The 26654-nt window shown below is 43.7% G+C and overlaps 1 protein-coding gene across 1 annotated transcript in view; it reads left to right on the top strand.

Annotated features, from left to right (window-relative positions):
• The window catches only part of LOC124775508 (probable cytochrome P450 49a1), a 148323-nt gene that overhangs the window by 20243 nt on the left and 101426 nt on the right, over window positions 1–26654 (top strand). Inside the window, exons 3-4 of the mRNA XM_047250344.1 lie at window positions 6128–6371; window positions 13301–13417. Coding sequence (XP_047106300.1) covers window positions 6128–6371; window positions 13301–13417 — 361 coding nt within the window. The remainder of the gene's footprint in view (window positions 1–6127; window positions 6372–13300; window positions 13418–26654) is intronic.

Raw genomic sequence — 26654 nt, 5'->3', positions numbered from 1 at the left:
ACCAAAGATCTTCTTTGTGACTTTAACACTTAGCTGAGAACCGCTTCCTCTGAACTTTTTCTGCTGCAAATCTTAAAGTTGCGCCATGCAAATCAATACTTTTGGCTATACTATTTCCGATTGACAAAACTGACACAGTGGACCTAAGATAATTCTTGATTAGTTTGAGTTTTAAAAAATTCTAATCAGATAACGCTAACGAAACATAAAATTAAGAAAAATCTTACCACCAAAATGAACAAATCTGGAAAATTCATACAGAACACAAACTGTAAAAATCTTAAAAACCTCGAAACAAGAGGCTCTTCTTTTGGAACTATGTCCCTTATGACTGAAACTTTTGCAAGAAATCTCAGTGTAACTGCCAACTACAGTTTGTACAATATGAGCTTTTAACGACACATTTTATATCAAGAAAACGAAATCCCTAAAAACCATCCTTGACACTACGAGAAGAAAAAATGAATTACAAAGAAACATTCGTAAGTAATTTCATTTACTTATGTACAGATTGATAACTATTTTATACGATCTTCTGCAGCCTATATGTTGTGGTAGAAAACTCTCTCATGTCGGACCACGCACGGTAACTCACGAACACTCGCGTTGGGTCAGATGTCTAGTAATGGAAGTTTTAAGTGAAACCATAATACCAGCAATGATTCAAATTACACTATTTCAAACATGTTGACAATACAAGAAAATACACTACAGAAGGAAGTTTCAGAATAGGCAAAAGAAAAATCTCTCGGGGCATTTTCATGTGACGTGAATACTCTTCTCTTTGCATTAAATAATTAAAAAACGTAAAATAGTTTTGAAAAGAGCACCGAATCCAAGACTGTTCTATTGCAATTACATAATTTTACAAGCGAAACAGCTGTGACTTTGTTGTAAACTCATACGACCGGCTAGATAACCTGAAGAAAATATAATTTAACGTACTAAGGTCGATAGATACTCGTATATTCTGCCACACATTTTGTGGAAAACCCTTTTTTGAATCCAGGAGACCCTAAACCGGATATCTCCTTCATTCAGAATCTCATTTCTTTTACGATCGTGGTATCGTCGCTACTAAAAAAAAATCAATGTTCTTTACTTTCCGATCTCAAATTTCCACATTCCTCAAAATACGCCGAGGTGTCAAAAGTCGTGGGATACTTCCTAATAAAGTGCCGGACCTCGTTTTGCCCTGCGTAGTGCAGCAACCGGACGTGGCATTGGTTCAGCAAGTCGTTGGGGGAGAGGGGGTCCTTGCAGAAGTATTGATCTATGCTACTTTTATAGGCATTTGTAACTTCGAAAGTGTTACCGCTGCAGCATTTTGTGCATGAACTGATCTCTCGATTATGTTCGATAAATGTTCGATGAGATTCATGTCGGGCGATTTGGGGGGCCAAATCATTTTCTCGATTTATCCAGAATGGTCTTCAAACGAATTACGAATAATTGTGACCCGGTGACATGGTTCATTGTCATCCATAAGAATTCCATCGTTGTTTGGGAACATCAAGGTCATGAATGACTGAAAATGGTCTCCCACTAGCCGAAAATAACCATCAGTCGGTTCAGTTGGACCAGAAGACTCAGTCCGTTACATATAAACACAGCCCACACCATTACGGAGCCATCACCATTTAGCACAGCGCCTTGTTGACAACTTGGGTCCATGGCTTCGTGGGGTCTGCACCACACTCGAACCATACCATCAGCTCCAACCAACTGCAATCGAGACTCATCTGACCAGCCCACGGTTTTCCATTCGTCTGGGGTCCAATCGATGTGGTCACGAGCCCAGGAGAGGCGCTGCAGACGATGTCGTGCTGTTAGAAAAGGCACTCTCTTCGGCCGTCTGCTGTCATAGCCAATTAACGCCCAATTTCACCGCACTGTCCTAACGGAGGCCATTGCCTTCTCCTTGGTGAGAGATAGTGCCAGAAATTTGGTATTTTCGACATATTCTTTACACTGAGGATCTCGAAATATTGAATTCCCTAACGATTTTCGAAATTGAATCTCCCATGCTTCTAGCTCCTGCTACTATTCCGTGTTCAGAGTCCGTTAGTTCCCGTCGTGCGGCCATAGACACCTGAGTACAAATGCACTGCCCTTTCATCCCTTGTGTACGACGTACTGCAGCTATCGCATATCGCTATCCCATGACTTTTGTCACCTAAGTGTATACTGAGGCACCATTGTACTGATATGTATGTGGAAAAATGGCTCTGAGCGCTATGGGACTCAACTGCTGAGGTCATTAGTCCCCTAGAACTTAGAACTACTTAAACCTAACTAACCTAAGGACATCACAAACATCCATGCCCGAGGCAGGATTCGAACCTGCGACCGTAGCGGTCTTGCGGTTCCAGACTGCAGCGCCTTTAACCGCACGGCCACTTCGGCCGGCATGTGTGGAAACCTTCAGTGTCCAGCTTTCCCTCCAGTGATGATAGTTCCGTGAACGGGAAACAGGTATTGTTTCAGCTGGTTGTTTACAATGCTTATTTCAAAAGTATAAGCGACTTTTTGAAAGAAATTTCCGCCATTAAACTGTAAATTGCTTATTCAGTAATTTCACACAATCATGATTTAGGCTTTATAGCCATTCTAAAGTGCAATTTGAATGCCATAAAACGTCGGAGCTGCTTAAATGACAGTAGAAAGTTACATATCAGTGAATTTTGTTATGTTTATGCATCCATTTATATAGATGAAACTTTTTCGAAGACTGCTGTAATTAACCGAGCGGTCTTGGGCGCTGTAGTCATGGACTGTGCGGCTGTTCCCGGAGGAGCTTCGAGTCCTCCCTTGGGCATGTGTGTGTGTGTGTGTTTGTCCGTAGGATAATTTAGGTTAAGTAGTGTGTAAGCTTAGGGACTGATGACCTTAGCAATTAAGTCCCATAAGATTTCACACACATTAGAACATTAGAACTGCTGTAATTTCGTTTTAATATTTAACATCTATTCAGAGAATATCTAAAAATTACGTCGACACATGCAAACTTTTGATGTGTTATTGGCTGTATAGTGGCAGTACCAGAAAACATGACATGAGGATGAAGTGCAAGCTCAAATGGTGATTAATTATTAAAGTAAACTGAAGAAATGAACGATAAGCTACACAGCTCATTGTTAGCCCATAAACGCAAGATGCCTTTACCAACTGAACACAGAAACAGCACGCTTTTTTGTCGCAAGGGTATAACAATCACATTGCTCTACAACCAGCTTTCTTTCGACACAGTTCGTATGTTTTATCATGGTGGAGCTGCAATAAACAAGAATACAATGATCTTGTTTGCACTGGACTATGTTTTCGTCTGAAGGGTGGATTATAGCGTGCAACTTACTCCAGATATCACTCCTCCTGTAATGGAACACATATGCCAATTTGTACTTTGTATCAGTTAATTTTTGTGTTACATTCTCCACAGTCTCAGAAAACATAGATTCATTAAAGGCCACCTGATCCCGACAATCGGTTATTTCACCATGTCAGCGCTACTTTACAACACCAATTCGTGTGCTCATATTCTATGTTAACATAATCACGACTAGCCTTCCGCATACTTCAGTAAGAGAGAACGAGTCGACGATTATGATGCGAGCGCAGAGCCACAGATCTGTAGAGGATACCCGTGGTGCTAGCTGTGGCATCTTTGATGGTTCTAGCGCTCTCTCGTTCGCAACGACGACACTGTTAGCTGCCTTGACGCCACCTTCTAAGCAGGGCTGTATCTCAACTATGTCGTCATAATCACGACACAGTGGACACTCCCATCGCTCAAGACAGCAACAACTGTTCAGTGAGCACTCAGGCACCCTATAGTATATCGACTGGACAACGATTATCCGATCTTAATACTGTAAGAATGTGTCTGGGACTATTTGGACCAGTGGGTGAAGCACTGCAATCAATATCCCTGAAGTTTCGTAGCTCTGTGGAATCTAGCGACCAACGAACAGCTTCTGCTGTACTCTGATCAGCCAGAACATTATGACCACCGACCTACTATCGATATAAAACCACCCAGGCGATAGCAGCGTCACCTGGACTCGAGTGACTGCTAGTCAGTTGCATGCACGGTGCATGTAGTACCAGTGAACGTGCTGGCCGAGTGGAGAATGGAGACGGCGCACGATTTATCTGAGTCTGACTGGGGGCAGATTGTGATGGCCCAGAGGTCTGGCACGAGCATTTCAAAAACTACACGACTTGTCAGGTGTTCGAGGAGTGCTGTGGTGAATGTCTTCAACACTTGGCGAAACAAAGGTGAAATCACATCCAGACGTCGTGGGGTTGGGTGCTCACCCATCATCACAGATGTTGGACGTTGAAGGCTGGGCAGAACGGTAAGGCAGGGCAAATGGCGAACTGTGCAAAACTAACATCAGACTTTAATGCTGGGCAGAGCACAAGTGTGTCTGAACACAGTGTTCCGAACACTCCTAATGGTGGGACTCTGCAACCAACAAGCCATGCATGTGTCAATGTTAACACCACAATATCAGCTACTACAACTGAAATATGCACTCGACCATCAGCACTGGACACTGACGCGGCAGCCGAGCGTTACATGGTCTGATGAATCCCAACATCTTCTTCATCATATCGATGGGAGGGCACGAATCCGTCATCCTCCAGGGTAACAGTTCTTTAACACTTGTACTGCAGGATGGAGAGAAGTGGGTGAAGGCTCCATTATGCTTTGGGGAACATTCATGTGGGCATCCGTGGGACCAGTGGAGCTCGTGCAAGGCACCATGACGGCCAGGGAGCATTATACACTGGTTGCACACCAAGTCCACCCCTTCATGACAATCATGTTCCCTGATGGCAGTGGCATTTTTCAACAAGGTAATGCGCCATGCCACAATATGATGGAATGGTTCGAGGAATGCAGTGGCGAGTTCCAGTTGATGTGATGGCTCCTTGACTCGCCAGATCTTAACTCGATCAAACACAGTTGGGATGTGATTGAATGTGGCATCAGAACTCATTGCTCCCTCTCCGAATTTACGGGAATTAGGTGACTTGCGTGTGCAGATGTGGTGCCAGCTTCCTCCAATGACCTACCAAAGCCTCATTGCTTTCATGATTGGTGTAAAGAATGGCAGCTAACTCTAAATATAGATAAATGTAAATTAATGCAGATTAATAGGAAAAAGAATCCCGTAATGTTTGAATACTCCATTAGTAGTGTAGCGCTTGACGCAGCCACGTCGATTAAATATTTGGGTGTAACATTGCAGAGCGATATGAACTGGGACAAGCATGTAATGGCAGTTGTGGGGAAGGCGGATAGTCGTCTTCGGTTCATTGGTAGAATTTTTGGAAGATGTGGTTCATCTGTAAAGGAGACCGCTTATAAAACACTAATACGACCTATTCTTGAGTACTGCTCGAGCGTTTGGGATCCCTATCAGGTCGGATTGAGGGAGGACATAGAAGCAATTCAGAGGTGGGCTGCTAGATCTGTTACTGGTCGGTTTGATCATCACGCGAGTGTTACGGAAATGCTTCAGGAACTCGGGTGGGAGTCTCTAGAGGAAAGGAGGCGTTCCTTTCCTGAATCGCTACTGAGGAAATTTACAGAACCAGCATTTGAGGCTGACTGCAGTACAATTTTACTGCCGCCAACTTATATTTAGCGTAAAGACCACAAAGATAAGATAAGAGAGATTAGGGCTCGTACAGAGGCATATAGGCAGTCATTTTTCCCTCGTTCTGTTTGAGAGTGGAACAGGGAGAGAAGATGCTAGTTGTGGTACGAGGTACCCTCCGCCACACACCGTATTGTGGATTGCGGAGTATGTATGTAGATGTAGATTCCAAGACGCGTTGCCACTTTTATCTGTGCCAAAGCTGTACATACCGGCTATTAGGTAGGCGGTTATAACGTTCTTGCTGACTGATCAGTGTATATGGCACATAAGTAGGAAAATCTGGAGTCTCTTGAACTGAGGCCATTATCCAGACACTGTTGGTATTGGGTCTCCGGAGGGTGTGTATTTTTTGTCCGGTGCGATTATGTTCCTGACCAGAAAACTCATCTCTAACGAGGTGCGTCGTGGTTGGGGACACGCTGCCAGCTGCCTGACGTATGGGCGTGCCTGTGCAGGCCAGTACGCGGTGGAGCGGCTGGACGAGGTGATGGTATCGCTGGGTCGGCACGGGCGGCTGGCGCGCTTCTCGGGGCTGGTGGGCCACCCAGACCTGGTCTTCCTGTTCGACGCGCGGCTGGTGGCGCACGTGCTGCGCAGGGAGGACGCCTGCCCCCATCGGCCCGCCATGCCCTCCATACAGCACTACAAGGCGCGCATGCGCAAACACTTCTTCGGAGAGACACCGGGGCTCATCGGAGTGTGAGTACAGCAATACACCACTGCGTCAGCCGACCGACACGCTGCGCACGGCACGGCTCCACAAGGAAGCCTGCAGATACGTCTATTTCCTAAAAATACCGTTACCATATTGTGAAACACCAAAACGAGTAAACCCTCAAAGGGATTTATCAACACGCTTTTAGGACAGTTCTAGTCCTGATCTCGTTAAGTGGGTAGGATAAGCTAAACACTGATGACGTCATATTATGTATAGCGGTACTAGAATGCATTTCTTTTGTTTTAAATAAAAAAGTGTGATTGCCATACCTATTACCTTTCGCATGGTCCACATGATCGTTACTAGGCTGGGATGCTTTTTTTTTTGTTTTGTTTTAAATAAGAAATTACGATTGCCGTAAAATAGTGTCTGTGAAGTTTCTATCGAGATCTGGACTGAAACTTCCTGGCAGATTAAAACTGTATGCCGGACCGAGACTCGAACTCGGGACCTTTGCCTTTAACGGGCAAGTGCTCTACCATCTGAGCTAACCAAGCACGACTCACGGCCCATTCTCACAGCTTTACTTCTGCCAGTACCTTGTCTCCTACCTTATAGATTTCACGGTAGCTCTCCTGTGAAAGTCAAAGGACCCGAGTTCGAGTCTCGGTTTGGCACACAGTTTTAATCTGCCTGGAAGTTTCATAACAGCGCACACTCAGCTGCAGAGTGAAAATTTCATTTTGAGAGCTGGACTAATTCCATTAGGAGAGCCGAATGGAAAATTATTAGTTGAATTTTATGTTCTCAAATGGCTATATGTCATATGAAAAGAAACACTAAAAGATATTATACATATCACGTATACTTTCTTTACTTTAGAACCAATGTCTTACGTGAATTTTTCAGTGGAGTGAATCTTGTTTAAAAGTTCTATTTGTTCACACAAATAAAATTTGATACAAATTAAATTTTACCATTGAAATGTCTTATACAGATTCAGTTGTCATTCTATGTTCTCCTTTGCCCGCTGGGTGTGTTTTAAGGAGAACAAACTCTCAAAACAAGCGCTTTGGACTGGCACTGCCAAGGAGAACTGCGGTATTTTAGTTACTTCAGTAAATTGTTCTTCACTACTGCACGACTCAATGTACTTGTACCATTTCTTCTGGCTTCGTTCAGATTGACCATCAGATGTCGCTGTGTATTTTTTCTTTTTAAACTTTGAAAACTGATTAGAACACATTTCGTCATTAACTTCAATATCTTCATCCACCAAAAAATTGAAAGATTTTTCCACATAAGTTCCTTTTGATCTAATCCCATTGTTGTTGTTGTTGTTGTTGTTGTTGTGGTCTTCAGTCCTGAGACTGTTTTGATGCAGCTCTCCATGATACTCTATCCTGCGCAAGCCTCTTCATCTCCCAGTACCTACTGCAGCCTACATCCTTCTGAATCTGCTTACTGTATTCATCTCTTGCTCTCCCTCTACGATTTTTACCCTCCACGCTGCCCTCCAGTACTGAATTGGTGATCCCTTGATGTCTCAGAACATGTCCTAACAACTGATCCCTCCTTCTAATCAAGTTGTGCCACAAACTCCTCTTCTCCCCAATTCTATTCAGTACCTCCTCATTAGTTATGTGATCTACCCATCGAATCTTCAGCATTCCTCTGTAGCACCACATTTCGAAAGCTTCTATTCTCTTCTTGTCCAAACTATTTATCGTCCATGTTTCACTTCCATACATGGCTACACTCCATACAAATACTTTCAGAAACGACTTCCTGACACTTAAATCTATACTCAACGTTAACAAATTTCTCTTCTTCAGAAACGCTTTGCTTGCCATTGACAGTCTACATTTTATATCCTCTCTACTTCGACCATCATCAGTTGTTGTGCTCCCCAAATAGCAAAACTCCTTTTATAATTTTAATTGTGTCATTTCCTAATTTAATTCCATCAGTATCATCCGGTTTAATTTGACTACATTCCATTATCCTCGTTTTGCTTTTGTTGATGTTCATCTTATATCCTTCTTTCAAGACACTGTCTATTCCGTTCAACTGCTCTTCCAAGTCCTCTGCTGTCTCTGACAGAATTACAATGTCATCGGCAAACCTAAGAGTATTTATTTCTTCTCCATGTATTTTAATACCTACGCCGAATTTTTCATTTGTTTCCTTTACTGCTTGCTCAATATACAGATTGAATAACATCGGGGAGAGGCTACAACCCTGTCTCACTCCCTTCCCAACCACTGCTTCCCTTTCATGTCCCTCGACTCTTATAACTGTCATCTGGTTGCTGTACAAATTGTAAATAGCCTTTCGCTCCCTGTATTTTACCCCCGCCACCTTCAAAATTTGAAAGAGAGTATTGCAGTCAACATTGTCAAAAGCTTTCTTTAAGTCTACAAATGCTAGAAACGTGGGTTTGCCTTTCCTATTTTCAAAGACCCCCCCATGAACCATGGACCTTGCCGTTGGTGGGGAGGCTTGCGTGCCTCAGCGATACAGATAGCCGTACCGTAGGTGCAACCACAACGGAGGGGTATCTGTTGAGAGGCCAGACAAACGTGTGGTTCCTGAAGAGGGGCAGCAGCCTTTTCAGTAGTTGCAAGGGCAACAATCTGGCTGATTGACTGATGTGGCCTTGTAACAATACCCAAAACGGCCTTGCTGTGCTGGTACTGCGAACGGCTGAAAGCAAGGGGAAACTACAGCCGTAATTTTTCCCGAGGGCATGCAGCTTTACTGTATGATTACATGATGATGGCGTCCTCTTGGGTAAAATATTCCGGAGGTAAAATAGTCCCCCATTCGGATCTCCGGGCGGGGACTACTCAAGAGGATGTCGTTATCAGGAGAAAGAAAACTGGCGTTCTACGGATCGGAGCGTGGAATGTCAGATCCCTTAATCGGACAGGTAGGTTAGAAAATTTAAAAAGGGAAATGGATAGGTTGAAGTTAGATATAGTGGGAATTAGTGAAGTTCGGTGGCAGGAGGAACAAGACTTCTGGTCATGTGACTACAGGGTTATAAACACAAAATCAAATAGGGGTAATGCAGGAGTAGGTTTAATAATGAATAGGAAAATAGGAATGCGGGTAAGCTACTACAAACAGCATAGTGAACGCATTATTGTGGCCAAGATAGATACGAAGCCCACACCTACTACAGTAGTACAAGTTTATATGCCAACTAGCTCTGCAGATGACGAAGAAATTGAAGAAATGTATGATGAAATAAAAGAAATTATTCAGATTGTGAAGGGAGACGAGAATTTAATAGTCATGGGTGACTGGAATTCGAGTGTAGGAAAAGGGAGAGAAGGAAACATAGTAGGTGAATATGGATTGGGGAACAGAAATGAAAGAGGAAGCCGCCTGGTAGAATTTTGCACAGAGCACAACATAATCATAACTAACACTTGGTTTAAGAATCATGAAAGAAGGTTATATACATGGAAGAACCCTGGAGATACTAAAAGGTATCAGATAGATTAAATAATGGTAAGACAGAGATTTAGGAACCAGGTTTTAAATTGTAAGACATTTCCAGGGGCAGATGTGGACTCTGACCACAATCTATTGGTTATGACCTGTAGATTAAAACTGAAGAAACTGCAAAAAGGTGGGAATTTAAGGAGATGGGACCTGGATAAACTAAAAGAACCAGAGGTTGTACAGAGATTCAGGGAGAGCATAAGGGAGCAATTGACAGGAATGGGGGAAATAAATACAGTAGAAGAAGAATGGGTAGCTTTGAGGGATGAAGTAGTGAAGGCAGCAGAGGAACAAGTAGGTAAAAAGACGAGGGCTAGTAGAAATCCTTGGGTAACAGAAGAAATATTGAATTTAATTGATGAAAGGAGAAAATATAAAAATGCAGTAAATGAAGCAGGCAAAAAAGAATACAAACGTCTCAAAAATGAGATCGACAGGAAGTGCAAAATGGCTAAGCAGGGATGGCTAGAGGACAAATGTAAGGATGTAGAGGCCTATCTCACTAGGGGTAAGATAGATACCGCCTACAGGAAAATTAAAGAGACTTTTGGAGAAAAGAGAACCACTTGTATGAATATCAAGAGCTCAGATGGAAACCCAGTTCTAAGCAAAGAAGGGAAAGCAGAAAGGTGGAAGGAGTATATAGAGGGTCTATACAAGGGCGATGTACTTGAGCACAATATTATGGAAATGGAAGAGGATGTAGATGAAGATGAAATGGGAGATATGATACTGCGTGAAGAGTTTGACAGAGCACTGAAATACCTGAGTCGAAACAAGGCCCCCGGAGTAGACAATATTCCATTGGAACTACTGACGGCAGTGGGAGAGCCAGTCCTGACAAAACTCTACCATCTGGTGAGCAAGATGTATGAAACAGGCGAAATAACCTCAGACTTCAAGAAGAATATAATAATTCCAATCCCAAAGAAAGCAGGTGTTGACAGATGTAAAAATTACCGAACTATCAGCTTAATAAGTCACAGCTGCAAAATACTAACACGAATTCTTTACAGACGAATGGAAAAACTAGTAGAAGCCAACCTCGGGGAAGATCAGTTTGGATTCCGTAGAAACACTGGAACACGTGAGGCAATACTGACCTTACGACTTATCTTAGAAGAAACATTAAGGAAAGGCAAACCTACGTTTCTAGCATTTGTAGACTTAGAGAAAGCTTTTGACAATGTTGACTGGAATACTCTCTTTCAAATTCTAAAGGTGGCAGGGGTAAAATACAGGGAGCGAAAGGCTATTTACAATTTGTACAGAAACCAGATGGCAGTTATAAGAGTCGAGGGACATGAAAGGGAAGCAGTGGTTGGGAAAGGAGTGAGACAGGGTTGTAGCCTCTCCCCGATGTTGTTCAATCTGTATACTGAGCAAGCAGTAAAGGAAACAAAAGAAAAATTCGGAGTAGGTATTAAAATTCATGGAGAAGAAATAAAAACTTTGAGGTTCGCCGATGACATTGTAATTCTGTCAGAGACAGCAAAGGACTTGGAAGAGCAGTTGAATGGAATGGACAGTGTCTTGAAAGGAGGATATAAGATGAACATCAACAAAAGCAAAACAAGGATAATGGAATGTAGTCTAATTAAGTCGGGTGATGCTGAGGGAATTAGATTAGGAAATGAGGCACTTAAAGTAGTAAAGGAGTTTTGCTATTTGGGGAGCAAAATAACTGATGATGGTCGAAGTAGAGAGGATATAAAATGTAGGCTGGCAATGGCAAGGAAAGCGTTTCTGAAGAAGAGGAATTTGTTAACATCCAGTATTGATTTAAGTGTCAGGAAGTCATTTCTGAAAGTATTCGTATGGAGTGTAGCCATGTATGGAAGTGAAACATGGACGATAAATAGTTTGGACAAGAAGAGAATAGAAGCTTTCGAAATGTGGTGCTACAGAAGAATGCTGAAGATTAGATGGGTAGATCACATAACTAATGAGGAAGTATTGAATAGGATTGGGGAGAAGAGAAGTTTGTGGCACAACTTGACCAGAAGAAGGGATCGGTTGGTAGGACATGTTCTGAGGCATCAAGGGATCACCAATTTAGTATTGGAGGGCAGCGTGGAGGGTAAAAATCGTAGAGGGAGACCAAGAGATGAATACACTAAGCAGATTCAGAAGGATGTAGGTTGCAGTAGGTACTGGGAGATGAAAAAGCTTGCACAGGATAGAGTAGCATGGAGAGCTGCATCAAACCAGTCTCAGGACTGAAGACCACAACAACAACAACAACATTTTCAAAGATAAGTTGTAGGGTCAGTATTGCCTCACGTGTTCCAACATTTCTACGGAATCCGAGTTGACGTTCCCCGAGGTCGGTTTCTACCAGTTTTTCCATTCGTCTGTAAAGAATTCGCGTTAGTATTTTGCAGCTGTGACTTATTAACCTGGCACTTCGGTAATTTTCACATCTGTCAACACCTGCTTTCTTTGGGATTGGAATTATTATATTCTTCTTGAAGTCTGAGGGTATTTCGCCTGTCTCATACACCTTGTTGACTAGATGGTAGAATTTTGTCAGGACTGGCTGTCCCAAGGCTGTCAGTAGTTCTAATGGAATGTTGTCTACTCCGGGGGCCTTGTTTCGACTCAGGTATTTCAGTGCTCAAATTCTTTACGCAGTATCATATCTCCCATTTCATCTTCATCTACATCATCTTCCATTTCCATAATATTGCCCTCAAGTATACCGCCCTTGTATAAACCCTCTATATACTCCTTCCACCTTTCTGCTTTCCCTTCTTTGCTTAGGACTGCTTGTCCATCGGAGCTCTTGATATTCATACAAGTGGTTCTCATTTCTCCAAAGGTCTCTTTAATTTTCCTGTGGGCATTATCTGTCTTACCCCTAGTGAGATAAGCCTCTACATCCTTTCATTTGTCCTCTAGCCATCCCTGCTTAGCCATTTTGCACTTCCTGTCGATCTCATTTTTGAGACGTTCTTATTTCTTTTTGCCTGCTTCATGAAGCAGGATCTAATCCCACAAACGAAGTAAAAACAATATAAATTGTTGACAGTACGAGATGAAAACAAAAATTAAAAGATTTTAATTCCCAAAACTAAAAAAATCAGGCATCCTGTGAGGATGAAACTTCTTCCGACTAATTACCCAATTTGGTTCTTAATTGGGACAACGATTTTACGTTCGTTTGAATCTGCCCTGATGAATGACTGAATCTTCAGATCTGGTTATAGCTGAAAGTGAGGCGAGAAAATTAGTCGTAGCTTCAGCCAAACCATAGACTAGTGGTGTTTAGCTGTTTCTCTGGTAAGAGTCGATGGCCATAGAACTGCTTTTAAAGGTAGAAATGGGATGATGAACGAGAATGCTCACATTTGAGACAAAAGCGTATCATTTTGAACAGGAGACTGAATGCTAAAGGCGTTAAGTATGTAGACTTCCACGACCGGCGTTGGTGCTAACTGGTGGTGGTGTGTTGCAGGCACGGAGAGCCGTGGGAGCACTTCCGGGCGCAGGTGCAGCAGCCGCTGCTGGAGGCTGGAGCCGCCAGACGTTACGTGCCCGCGCTGCAGCAAGTGGCTGACGACTTCTTGCACAGGTAGGCCCACTCCCACTTCCCTGCACCCACGTTCGTCGATATGTAACTGCTTCGATTAAATCCACTTGCAGAAGGAAAATCCGAACGGCACCTGGGTCAAGCAATTCCGCTCTTAAACTAACTGGCCTGGGTACTTTACTACGAGTACCTGGTACTGCCAGGCATTTTTCACCGATGTGTGAACTCATCTCCTTAGATCAACAGTGGAGATGCTTGAATGAGTAATAGTGGCTCCAAAATTACGAAACCTGACTACGCCTGGGAGAATCGAATCCGACTACATGTCCCTCCACACTGCATCCAAATAACGCCATTGGCAGAAGCTGACGCTGTAACCAGTATACTGCCCCTCCCGCCACCTACTATTAAATACTTATCTCTTTTCATTTTTTGAAATAAATCTTTATGTGTTAACGTACACGCACGTACATGACAGAGAGAGACAGAAGTATAGTCAATTGCGAAAAATGATAAAAAATTTAAATGCTCTTTCTGTTACTTGAGCTCATAATATCTTATTTAAATTTTTCCTACCTTACTTTTAATGTTATAGGGCCTCAAATGGGCGGTCTAAAATTAAAGCAACAAATCGCTATTTCCCCGTGTCTACATCTACATTTACATAATACATCTACATCCATACTCCGCAAGTCACCTGATGGTGTGTGGCGGAGGGTACTTTCGGTACCACTATCTGATCCCTTCAACCCTGCCCCACTCGCAAATTGTGTGCGGGAAGAATTATTGCCGGTAAGCCTCTGTATTGGCTCTAATATCTCGAATTTTCCCCTCGTGGTCAATACGCGAGATGTATGTGGGGGGAAGTAATATGTTGTCTGGCTCCTTCTGAAAACTGTTGCCCGAAACTTCAATAGTAAATCTCTCCGTGATGCACAGCGCCTCTCTTGTAACGTCTGCCAGTGGAGTTTGTTTAGCGTCTCCGTAACGCTCTCTCGCCAGCTAAACGATCCCGTGACGAAACGCGCCGCTCTTCGTTGGCTCTTCTCTATCTCCTTTATCAGTCCTACCTGATAGGGATCCCAGATAGATGAACAATACTCAAGAATCCGGCGAACAAGAGCCTTATAAGCCACTTCTTTCGTGGATGAGTTACATTTCCTTAAGATTCTTCCGATGAATCTCAGTCTGGTGTCTGCTTTTCCCACTATCTGGTTTATATGGTCATTCCACTTAAGGTCGCTCTGGATAGTTACGCCTAGATATTTCACCGCAGACGCTGTCTCCAGCTGTTTGTCATCAATAGTGTAGCTCTACAGTAGGGGATTTCTTTTCCTATGTATGCGCAATATGTTATATTTATTTACGTTCAGGGTCAACTGCCAGAGCCTGCACCATTCATAAATTCTCTGCACGTCGTCTGTAAATTCTTACTATCTTCTCGCTTTGCTACTTTGGTATAATCAACTGCATTATCTCCGAATAGCCTTAAAGAGCATCCTGCACTTCCTACTAGATCATTTATATGTATTGTAAACAGCAACGGTCCTATCACACTTCCCTGTGGTACTCCGGATATTACCTTTACACCTGTCGATTTAGTTCCGCTAAGAGCGCCGTGTTGAGTTCTATCTGCAAGAAAGTCTTGAATCCAATCGCAAGTCTGCTCCGATGCACCATAAGCTCGTTTTTTTTTTCATTAAACGGCAATGCGGGACGGTGTCAAATGCCTTACTGAAATGAAGGAACACGGCATCAACCTGAGCGCCGTTGTCCACTGCGCTGTGGATTTCATGGAGGAAAGGGCGAACTGAGTTTCGCAGAATCTCTGTTTGCAGAATCCATGTTGATTTTTATAGATGAGATGTTCATTTTCCAAGAACGCCATAATTCTTGAGCATAAAACATGTTCCATAATTCTACAACAGATTGACGTCAACGATATAGGTCTATAATTGCGTGGATCTGTCTTATGACCTTTCTTAAAAATGGGAATGACCTGCGCTTTTTTCCAGTCGTTAGATACCTTTCGTAGCTCAAGCGATCTACGATAAATTGCTGCTAGAAGGAGAGCAAGTTCTTTCGCATAATCTTTATACAATGATATAGATATCTCATCTGGTCCTGAAGCCTTTCCACTAAGTGATCGTAACTGCTTTTCAGTTCCGTGATCGGTTATCTCAATATCTGCCCTTTCGACGTTCGCACGACGATTGAAAGGAGCGACAGTGTTACGATCTTCCGTGGTGAAACAACTTCGGAAGACCGAATTCAGTATTTCGGCCTTCTCTCTGTTATCTTCCGTTTCGGTGCCGGTGTGGTCGCTGAGAGAATGAATAGATGATTTTGACCCACTTACAGATTTTACATACGACCAAACTCTCTTAGGTTTTTACTCAGGTCGGTTGACAACGTCTTACTTTTAAAATCATTGAACGCTTCTCTCATTGCTCTCCTTATGCCCTTTTCCGCTTCGTTCAGCTTTTGTTTGTCAGCTAGGTTTCTACTTCTCCTGAATCTGAGATGAAGTGCTCTTTGTTTACGTAGCGCTATTAAACCATGGTGGGTCTTTCCCGTCCTTTAAAACATTAATCGGAACATAATTGTCTAGGGCATATTGAACAATGCCTTTGAATTTTTTTCCATTTGTTCTCCACATCTTCGTCCTCATCACCGAATATTTGATGCTGCCTGCTGAGGTATTCTGAAATTTGTATCCTGCCACCCTTGCTGAGCAAATATATCTTCCTACCTTTCTTAACATTCCTTGTAGGACCCGCTGTCTTAGATGCTGTCACAGCCTTATGATCACTGATACCTTCCTCTACGTTAACTGATTCGATAAGTTCAGGTCTGTTTGTTGTCCGGAGATCTAAGACTTTACCCTCACGAACTGGTTCTCTAACTATCTGCTCAAGGTAATTTTCGGACAAGACATCCAGAACAATGCCACACGGTTCCCTGTCTTTGGCACCAGTTTTGATGGCATAACACTCCCAATCTATACCTGGCAAGTTGAAGTCATCCCCTATTACAACGGCATGATCAAGAAAATTGGTAATGATATTCTGCAAGTTGTGTCTGAAGCGCTGTACAATTACAGATCCTGACCCATGTGGTATATACAAGCATCCGATCACTATTTTTGACCATTTTCTGATAATCAATTACACCCAGCTTAATGCACATTCGGAATCCGTGATAACCTCACTAGATTTTATCAAATCTTTTACTGCAATAAACGCCCCGTCACCACTGGCGACTAAGCTATCCTTACGATAAACATTCCAGACTGAACTTAGGATTTCGTTCTCATTGACGTCTGGCTTCAACCAGCTTTCTGTTCCCAATACTATCTGTGCATTATAACCTTCAGTAAGCAATACTAATTCTGGGATCTTTCCTTGGATGCTATCGTCTAATTCACGGTGTAATCATACAAAATGTCCGCACAGTCATGTTCTGCACGGAAGATGGCATTCCGGTCAATGGACAACCACGTCAACAATTACGTCAGGGCACCTATCAAGCGGGCCGGTGTTTGTCAGGTAGTCCCACATCCATAATCGCTATGTATACAGTCACAGACGGTACAGTATGGCAAAAACAAGAAGCCTACCAGACTCTCTGCGGTTGACGGCCATAAGACGAATGGAAGCAGGACAGTCGGAAACTGATGTGACCCAAAGGCTTGATGTGAATCGTTCTGTTGTTCGTCGGATGTGGCGACAATTTACAGAGACCGAAACTGTATCCCAAAGGCCGACCACGTGTGATATCAAAAGCAGAGGACCGTTACCTGGCCGTAAGGACACGACAGTACTGCCTTAGTACTGCACGACAGCTGGCATCTGACCTCGCAGCACCCAGTGGACGTGTTGAATCGAAACAAACGGTGCTCAGAAGGCTTCTGCAGAACAGCCTGTACTGTCGGAGACCCTCTGTCTGTGTACCTCTGCGCCTGCAGTGAATTCGTCAACATGCCACATGGACGGTCGAATGTTCTTTTCGCAGCTCAGTCTCGATTTGATCTGCAGAGTGATTCTCGACGCATTCGCATCTGGAGGGAACGTGGGACACATTGTGGAAAGAGACCGATATCAAGGAGGATCCTTCATGGTGTGGAAATTTGAAAATTTGTGGTAAGGTCTTATGGAACCAAATTGCTAAGGTCCTCGGTCCCTAAGCTTACAAACTATTTTATCTAACTTAAACTAACTTATGCTAAGGACGACACACACACACACCCATACCGCGGGACTGCTACGGTCGCAGGTTCGAATCCTGCCTTGGGCATGGATGTGTGTGATGTCCTTAGGTTACTTAGGTTTAAGTAGTTCTAAGTTCTAGGGGACTGATGACCACAGAAGTTAAGTCCCATAGTGTTCAGAGCCATTTGAACCATTTGAACACACCCATACCCGAGGGAGAACTCGAACCTCCGACAGAAGGAGCCGAGCGGACCGTGACAAGACGCCTCAGATCGGCAAGGTTTAACTGCTGCCAGGTATCGCGACTAGATCTTGAGACCTCATGTTCGGTTGTTGCTAGGTGGTGTGAGCCCACACGGGTGGTTGCTGTTGTCTTGAAAACGAAAGATACTGCAGGCATGGCGTGGTCTGCTGCCTCTCACGATTTGAATCTCATAGAACATGTCTGGAATACGCTAGGCAGACAGGCTGCATCACGCCAGCATCCACCAACCACCCTCCAGGGCTTGTGAGAAGCTCTGCATGAAGAATGGGCGTTATTGCCTCAGCATGAGACTGATGACATGACTCACAGCATGCCCCGTAGTTGCCAGGCCTGTACTGCAGCCAGACATGGTAACACCCCATGCTGAGCACATTAACCAGTAGTCGGAATGTGTGTGCAAATCCGTTAAGTTGGAAAAAAACGAAGAACATTTTTCTCTATCGTTATGCATAGGGCACTTGTTTATGTTCTGTGCTCTTTACATTGGTTTTACTTTATCTCACCAGTTTAGATTGTTTTGTTGCAAAATAAACGCAACCTTGCAAAATTTCTGTTTGTTGCTTTAATTTTGAACACCAGTGATTTCTATCGTTACGTTGCGAAAATGCTCATTAAAATCTGAAAGTTGACTTTAAGTTATATTACTCTCATTCAATAATATGCTGAAAATTGGAATATATAATTTAGTTTATGTATAACTGCGCGCCTGTCTCACAATTTAAAGAAATTTAAATCTGCCGCGTAATGGCGGCGTATTGTTGCGCGCCAGCAATGTTATTTCTCGAAGCAGCGATCTTAAGTAAAATTTGAAAATACTTATCTATTCTACATGAATGGTTCTATTATTAAGCAGACAACTACAAAAGTAATGCTTAATACATATAATATTCTCATTTCTCACAACCATCTATGTACAAAAGCATGAATAATAATCGTCTGCTTTATATCCACAGAAATAGTACTCTGCTGTGCGGTCTTGTTAATCGTTTACCAAGAAGACGTAAGAGTTTATTACTCAAAGTACTATTCACAGACCGTCACACTGTTTATTCTTTACCTTGATAACTAAAATTCTCTTCCAATTATTCTCATATAAACAATGTTTACCGCATTTGCATCGTAACACCAATCATATTTTACACGTAATGTTCTTCACCTTGATGCGTTTAACATATTACATTATTTAATATGTCATTAATATGGGGATTCTATAACAGTGAGCATAGTGTAATCCGCTGAACAGACCCATATCAGAAATGTCGATTTGCACTAGAATTATGGAACATAGCCTATACTTTACCCGAACATTATGAACTACCTCGAAGAAAATGATTTATTGACAAATAGCCAATACGGATTCAGAAAACACTGTTCTTGTGAAATGCAACTAGATCTTTATTCTCACGAAGTAATGAGTGCTATTGACAGGGGGCGTGAAATTGATCCCATATTTTTAGACTGCCAGAAGGCTTTGGACACCGATCCTCACAACCGAATTCAAACCAAACTGCGTGCCTATGAAAATACCGCTTCAGTTGTGCGATTGGATTGGTGATTTACTGTCAGAAAGATCACAATTCGTAATAATTGACGGAGAGTCATCGAGTAAAACAGAACTAATATCTGGCGTTCCCCAAGGAAGTGTTTTAGACCTTCTGCTGCCCCTGATCTACATAAATGATTTAGGAGACAGCCCTCTTAGATTGCAGATGATGCTGTCGTTTACCGTCATGTAGAATCATCATATGATCAAAACGAATTGCAAAATGATTTAGACAAGGTATCTGTATGCTGCAAAAAGTGGCAATAAATTCGAAGTAATGAAAAGTGGGAAGTCATGCACAAGAGCACTAAAAGGTATCCGCTAAATTTCAGTTACACCATAAATCGCTCTACTCCAAAGGATGTGAACCCAACTAAATACTCAGGGATTACAATTACGAAAAACTTACATTGGAACGATCACATAGGTAATGTTGTGGGGAAAGCAAACCGAAGACTGCTGTTTACTGGCAGAACACTTAGAAAATGCAACAGATCTACTAAAGAGATTGCTTACACTACGCTTGTTCGCTCTCTTCTGGAGTATCGCTGCGTGGTATGGGATCCGTGTCAGTTACGACTGACGGGAGACGTCGAAAAAGTTCAAAGAAGGACAGCTCGTTTTGGATTCTTGCGAAATAGGGAAGAGAGTGCCGCGGGAACGATTTCGACTTGGGGTGGCAATCATTAAAACTTAGATGTTTATCGTTGCAACAGGACCTTGTCATGAAATTTCAGCCTCGATCTTTCTCCTCAGAGGATGAACATATTTTGTTGGCGTTCACCTACAAATGGAGAAATGATCATATTCCGCACCTAAAGATTTAAGTGTTCGTTTTTCCCGCGCGCTTTCGAGAATGGAACATTAGGAAAGTAGCTTAAAGGTGGTTCGATGAACCCTCTGCCTGGCACTTAATTGTGAATTGCAGAGTAATCATGTAGACATAGATGCATTATTCAAGGCCTAGTAGCAGAGTTCCAGCGTTTTTTTTTTTTTTTTTTTTTTTTTTTTTACTTCGTGTCAATGTAAAGCAGTACTTGTGGACCTGCGAATTACTGAAATGTATAAGCAAAAAATGGCTATGAGCACTATGGGACTTAACATCTCAGGTCTCAGGTCATCAGTCCCCTAGAACTTAGAACTACTTAAACCTAACTAACCTAAGGACATCACACGCATCCATGCCCGAGGCAGGATTCGAACCTGCGACTGTAGCGATCGCGCGGTTCCAGACTGTAGCACCTAGAACCGCTCTGCCACCCGGGCCGCCTGTTTAAGCACTTTTGTTGGGAAAGCATATCATGGCTGAAGTACGGCATTCCTGTGGATAAATTTTTTGGGGCGCTGTGGATCTCACATGCAGCTGATTTCCAAGCTGAATGTCGAGTACGAGGGTCAATGTCGACATTTTGCAGTGGAACATCTCATAGCTCCAATAAATAAAACGTCAGGCCGACTCATATCTGCGACACACGTTCATCCTACGCCAGTGCATACGCGGTTTCGAAATAAATGCATAACAGTTTCTCCAATTCTTATGACGGTGGGCCTGCATTAAGGAAACTGGATTGATGCTGGTTGAAAAGAATAACCGATTCCTGCTTCCCAGGACGTAATGTGTGAGGTGCTCGGGTGGAGAAGAGTTTGTACCTCTTTAATTCTGACGAATTTTGCATGAGAACGAGACATGCACTCGACCCCTCCTTACCTACCACCTAATTAACTATGCACACAACGGTAACGAAGGGAAATGATGGTGGACCCTGCTAGTTGCACATTCATAATAATTTAATAAAAATCGTAATCTACTCAGAGAGAAAGAAAGAGAACTTTATCATAATAAACAACAGGAAATGGGATTCTGCATATATCTACAAATGATGTGCGGCTTAAATATTACAATGATATTTATTATACATCAGAACATAAATGCACATGATTATCCCCGAGCGAGGTGGTGCAGTGGTTAGCACACTGGACTCGCATTCGGGAGGACGACGGTTCAATCCCGTCTCCGACCATCCTGATTTAGGTTTTCCGTGATTTCCCTAAATCGTTTCAGGCAAATGCCGGGATGGTTCCTTTGAAAGGGCACGGCCGATTTCCTTCCCAACCCTTCCCTAACCCGAGCTTGCGCTCCGTCTCTAATGACCTCGTTGTCGACGGGACGTTAAACACTAACCACCACCACCACATGATTATCGATGCATAAAGTATGTTAAAGGATAGGGTATTCTGAACTATTATGCGAATAAGAGTTGGTTCGAGAACAAGGGCTCCTACTCTCTGTGATGCAATAGCTTGACGGTAATGACTGGAGGTCCTAATAAATCAAATATTACTCCCTCGACTATATTGCAGTATCGCGATTAGTAGTGAGATCTCATATAGGATCGCATGGAGAAACAAGCAAGGTGGACTTGTGGCAAAGCGAGCGCGCGTGCTGCTGAGGACTTCAGTATAAAATAGATAGGTCCTACAATGCCGGAGCCGCAAAACACTTCACCAATCCTGAAATTTGTAGCAGGTCGTCGCGAGGCAGCTTTCTGATGGTATAGGCGCCGACTTCTAGTATGCACAACTCTGTTTCAACCCCTGGCCTCGAAGGTTGTTCAGAATTCTAAGTTCTGCCGAAAAACTGTGCGACTAAGTGGCATAACAGTCCGACTCCGACGAAGATTAGATCCCGAATTCTACTGCGCCCGCGCAACGCAACGCAACGCCAACATTGCTCAACTCCCTACCGTCCTCGAAAACCGCGAATCAGCGTTGAGTTCTGATTCCAAAATTCCCCCCACACTGTCTCAGAACATCATTCGCGCCAATAGCGACCGTTCGCTCCAATTTCGTTCAGGGCTTTATGACGTCAGCTAGCCTCAGTTTAAGTTGACCAGTCATGCCTCTGCTATTCAGCTGAGGGCACTGAACTTGCCGTTTGACCGGCTACGAAAACAACGTGCCTAGACCAGCAGCCATCCGGCGTCAGACAGTCGCACCCAGCAGGGTGCAGTCCACAAGTATTCTCAGAATCAAGAGGACAATGCAGCCAGTCGGTGCTAGGAATCTTCGTTCCGGACGCGCCGGAACGGTAAACACATAAACTGCGGCGACACTCAGACGTCTCGCAGGTCGTTTCGCCCTGCATTCAATAGGCGAAACTCGACCGACGTCAGTCATTCCGCCAGGCGCTTAACCCCATTGTACGAACCCCTCAGAATTAGGGCAAGTGCAGCCCCCAACCGGAAATGCAGTGTACCGCGTCCTCCGATGCTCGCCTCGCACAGGCCACACAGGGAAGTAACCCAACATGAATAGGAATCAAGTGAAAAGTATTTTTGAGCTCTCAGTACAAATACTCTCATTACAATAACCTTATTCGATCTGTTACCACCGTGCAATGACACAGAACATTAATAAAACTGATAAAATGAGTGGCGACATGCAAAAGAGGACATGGAACCTCTCAAGCGGACGTCGACTTTTCCGGCGAGAAACGTCGGAGAACGAACATTCTGCGATTACTGCAGGAAGGGCACCGGTTGGTGTGGCAGCGATACGTTTACGTGGTCCGCCACATCGTCATTAATTCATGCAGAAAATAATATTCTCCTGTTTGTTTTATAAATCCATCTTCAGAAATCACGTACGTGGTGCCTGTATTCCTTGTGTAGGATCGTGTATTTTTCGGCAAGGTGATGCGTCTCTAGACATAGCTAAAAGTGTCTGCAAACGGCTTGCTGAATGCGATCGAAATATGAAAATAGGTGCCCCTTATCTCAAGCCAACTGAACTTGTGTAGAACCTCCTGAGTTTCACGCTGTGCTTGACGTTCACCCTTCATTCAGTAACTATAGGTCTGAAGGAAGTATTGCCAATAGCGTTGGACCCGCCAGCATCTGAGTAAGTCATTCCCCGCTTCGACATATTCTAGACACCAGCAGCTGGTGATAGCACTGCGATTTTGACAGCATGTTATTCCAGCCACAGTATTAACACCACATTGGTATGACGACAGTAAAACAATTAATGCTATTACTAGCATTATAAATATAGCTATGCATCTTATATTTGCGACCATTGTCCCCCGCCGTTACTATTCCTTGTACTTTCGCTATCTGTAATCAATAATTCTTTTCCCAGAGAAATATAAAGATATGAGTGGCATTTAGTAAGTAATGCGACACGTTTTTCTCTGAAAGCAGGTCTGTTTTATTCAGGATTCCAAAACACCATATTATTCCCCACCTTTTTTTCGCTGAGAAACCCTATTTTTCAACATAATTTCCGTTCAGTGCGACAGCCTTACGCCAACTTACTGGGGCCTGGGACCGGTATGCTGCACCCGTCACCTCCCAATCACGCACGTACAGCTGCCTGTGGAGTGCGTCCTTCATTGGGCCAAACAGACGGAAGTCGGAAGGTGCGAGATCCGGGCTGTAGAGTGGATGATGAAGAAGAACAGTCGTGTAAAGTCTTGTGAGCTCCTCTAGGGTGCGCAGAGTTGCGCGAGGCCTTGTGGCGCGGAAAAGGGGAAGTTCGTTAGCACTTTTGTGACAACGAACTCGCAAAAGTCGTTTCTTCAGTTTCCTGAGTATAACACAATGTACTTCAGAGTTGATCGTTGCCCAATGAGAGAGGACGTCAAACAGAATAAGCCCTTCAGTGCCCCAGAAGACAGTCGCCATGGCTTTACCGGCTGAGGGTGCGACTTTGTGAAGTTTTTATTCGGAGGAGAGGTGATATGGTGCCACTCCGTGGATTGCCGTTTTGTTTCCCGATCGAAGTGATTGTCCCATGTTTCATCGTCTGTGACGATGTTCTACAAAAAATTGTCACTATCAGCCTCGTAACGCGCAAGCAATCCTCACAGATGGTCCTTCGTTGCTCTTTATGGTCTTCTGTTAGGCGGCCAGAAACACAGTGGGCACACGCTTTTGAGTATCACAACTGACGGACGAGTGTGTTGGCACTACCAACAGCGAGCGACGCCCAGTCGTGCAGCGAGGCGTTTGACTGTGAATTCCGTTCACCTCGAATGAGAGTGTCTGCACGATCACAGCTGTTTCCGGCCGGGCAGCACGTGGCAGATCGGACAGGTTTGCACAAGCTTCTTGTGACAGTGACAGACGCCTCGCCCAACGACTCATCGTGCTTTTGTTCATTGCCAGATGTCCGCAGACATGCTGCAAGCGCCTATGAATATCTGTGGTGCGCTGGTTTTCCGCCAAAGAAGCTCAGTGACAGCTGTCTGCTTGGAACGTATCTCCGTTACAGACGCCATTTTGAATGCATTCATATGGCGCCACCACCAAACGGAACTTCATGAAACTGTAGGGGCTGAAGGGGGACTATTTCATGATGTACCACAAGAAATTATCCTTTTGTTCAAACGCAACTGGCCGAGAAAAGAAACGTGTTGCATTACTTACTGAACGACACTCGTTCAAAGAGCGATAAGCAGTTTCTTCCATTGAAATGTATGAAAAACGATGAAGACGGGGCCGGGGGTCCACAAGAGAACTGTCGTATTCTGATCCGAAAATTCCTTCTGATGATTCGATGGGAGGGCATTAGGTGCTGTAGTGGGACCTCCTGCTATCATTAATTTATGCTCTACATTTGTTTCACTTTCTCCAATCGCAACCAGTTTACATTTCTTGAAAGGTGCTTCAATTCAACGTGACATCGTTGTCGACGACTCTGGGACACTTACAGTTCTGAAGGACACCCGAAGGCGCAAATGTGGTAAAATGGGTTAAAATTAGTCGTTAACAATATCCTGATTTTATCTACTTCAGTTTCTTCATTATGATCATGCAGTGGCTTCGGTCTGCAGTTGTATAAACTAATCCGTATGGGAAAAACTATTTTCTAAATAGTTAACTTTACGGTCTCATCTGTTAGAGCATAAGCGGTGTTGGAAAATGCAGGCCTACAGCGACCCTCCCCGACTTCTCACGACTACCACAAACTGTAAGCATCGAAGACAGAGCTACTTGTCTGGCGTAGCAGCGATAAATTATATACACAAACCTTCCTCATGAATCAATGTATCTATAAGTAAAGATCATATAAAAATCCTTGCAATAGTTCCTGAAATTAGCGGGGTAGCCGCTCGGTCTCGGGCGCCTTGCAACGGTTCGTGCGGCTCCCCCGTCGGAGGGTGGAGTCCTCCCTCGGCCATGGGTGTGCGTGTTGTCCTTAGCGTAAGTTATATTAATTAGTGTGTAAGCCTAGGGACCGATGACCTTAGCAGTTTGGTCCCATTGGAACTTGCCACAAAAAAAGCCTTGAAGTACAGATCGAAAAACCAGGGGGGGGGGGGGGGGCGCTTTAATTTATAATACGTATACATTATCAAACGGTTACTGTCATATGTCCTGTAGTCCCAATAAAATTTTATTGTCTTTTTCGTAGGTTAAAGACGGTTTCTCATTGACATGTGCAAGACTGCAGTTTATAGGATAATATATACTTCTTTCGTATATTGTAGTTCCTGTGGAATGGATAAAGGCTAAATATCTCTAGCTACAGAATGAATTTCACTATGTTAACGGCACCATCCAAAAATTACGTTAGGCAGAGATTTTACGGGTGTACAACTAGCTTTTAGCTTTATGAAATCCACAGAGGTGATGACAATAACGCAGTGTTAGCTCTGCATCAACCGTGCAGGGTCTACAGTATACGAATAATGTATAGATTACCCTGTAAGCTGTAGACATGAGCTTACAGGCGGCATGACACTACACATAAACGGTCTGTGATCTACGTAACAGTACTATAATAAAACTTCCTGGCAGATTAAAACTGTGTGCCCGACCGAGACTCGAACTCGGGACCTTTCCCTCTCGCGGGCAAGTGCTCTACCATCTGAGCTACCGAAGCACGACTCACGCCCGGTACTCACAGCTTTACTTCTGCCAGTATCTCGCCTCCTACCTTCCAAACTTTACAGAAGCTCTCCTGCGAACCTTGCAGAACTACCACTCCTGAAAGAAAGGATATAGCGGAGACATGGCTTAGCCACCGCCTGGGGGATGTTTCCAGAATGGGATTTTCACTCTGCAGCGGAGTGCGCGCTGATATGAAAGTTCCTGGCAGATTAAAACTGTGTGCCCGACCGAGACTCGAACTCGGGACCTTTGCCTTTCGCGGGCAAGTGCTCTACCACCTGAGCTACCGGAGCACAACTTACGTCCCGCCAGGAAGTTTCATATCAGCGCACACTCCGCTGCAGAGTGAAAATGTCTTTCTGGA

This window comes from Schistocerca piceifrons, chromosome 1 (genome assembly GCF_021461385.2).
Source record: "Schistocerca piceifrons isolate TAMUIC-IGC-003096 chromosome 1, iqSchPice1.1, whole genome shotgun sequence".
Taxonomy (NCBI): domain Eukaryota; kingdom Metazoa; phylum Arthropoda; class Insecta; order Orthoptera; family Acrididae; genus Schistocerca; species Schistocerca piceifrons.
Note: the sequence above shows the minus strand (reverse complement) of the source record. Positions and strands in the feature narration are given on the sequence as shown.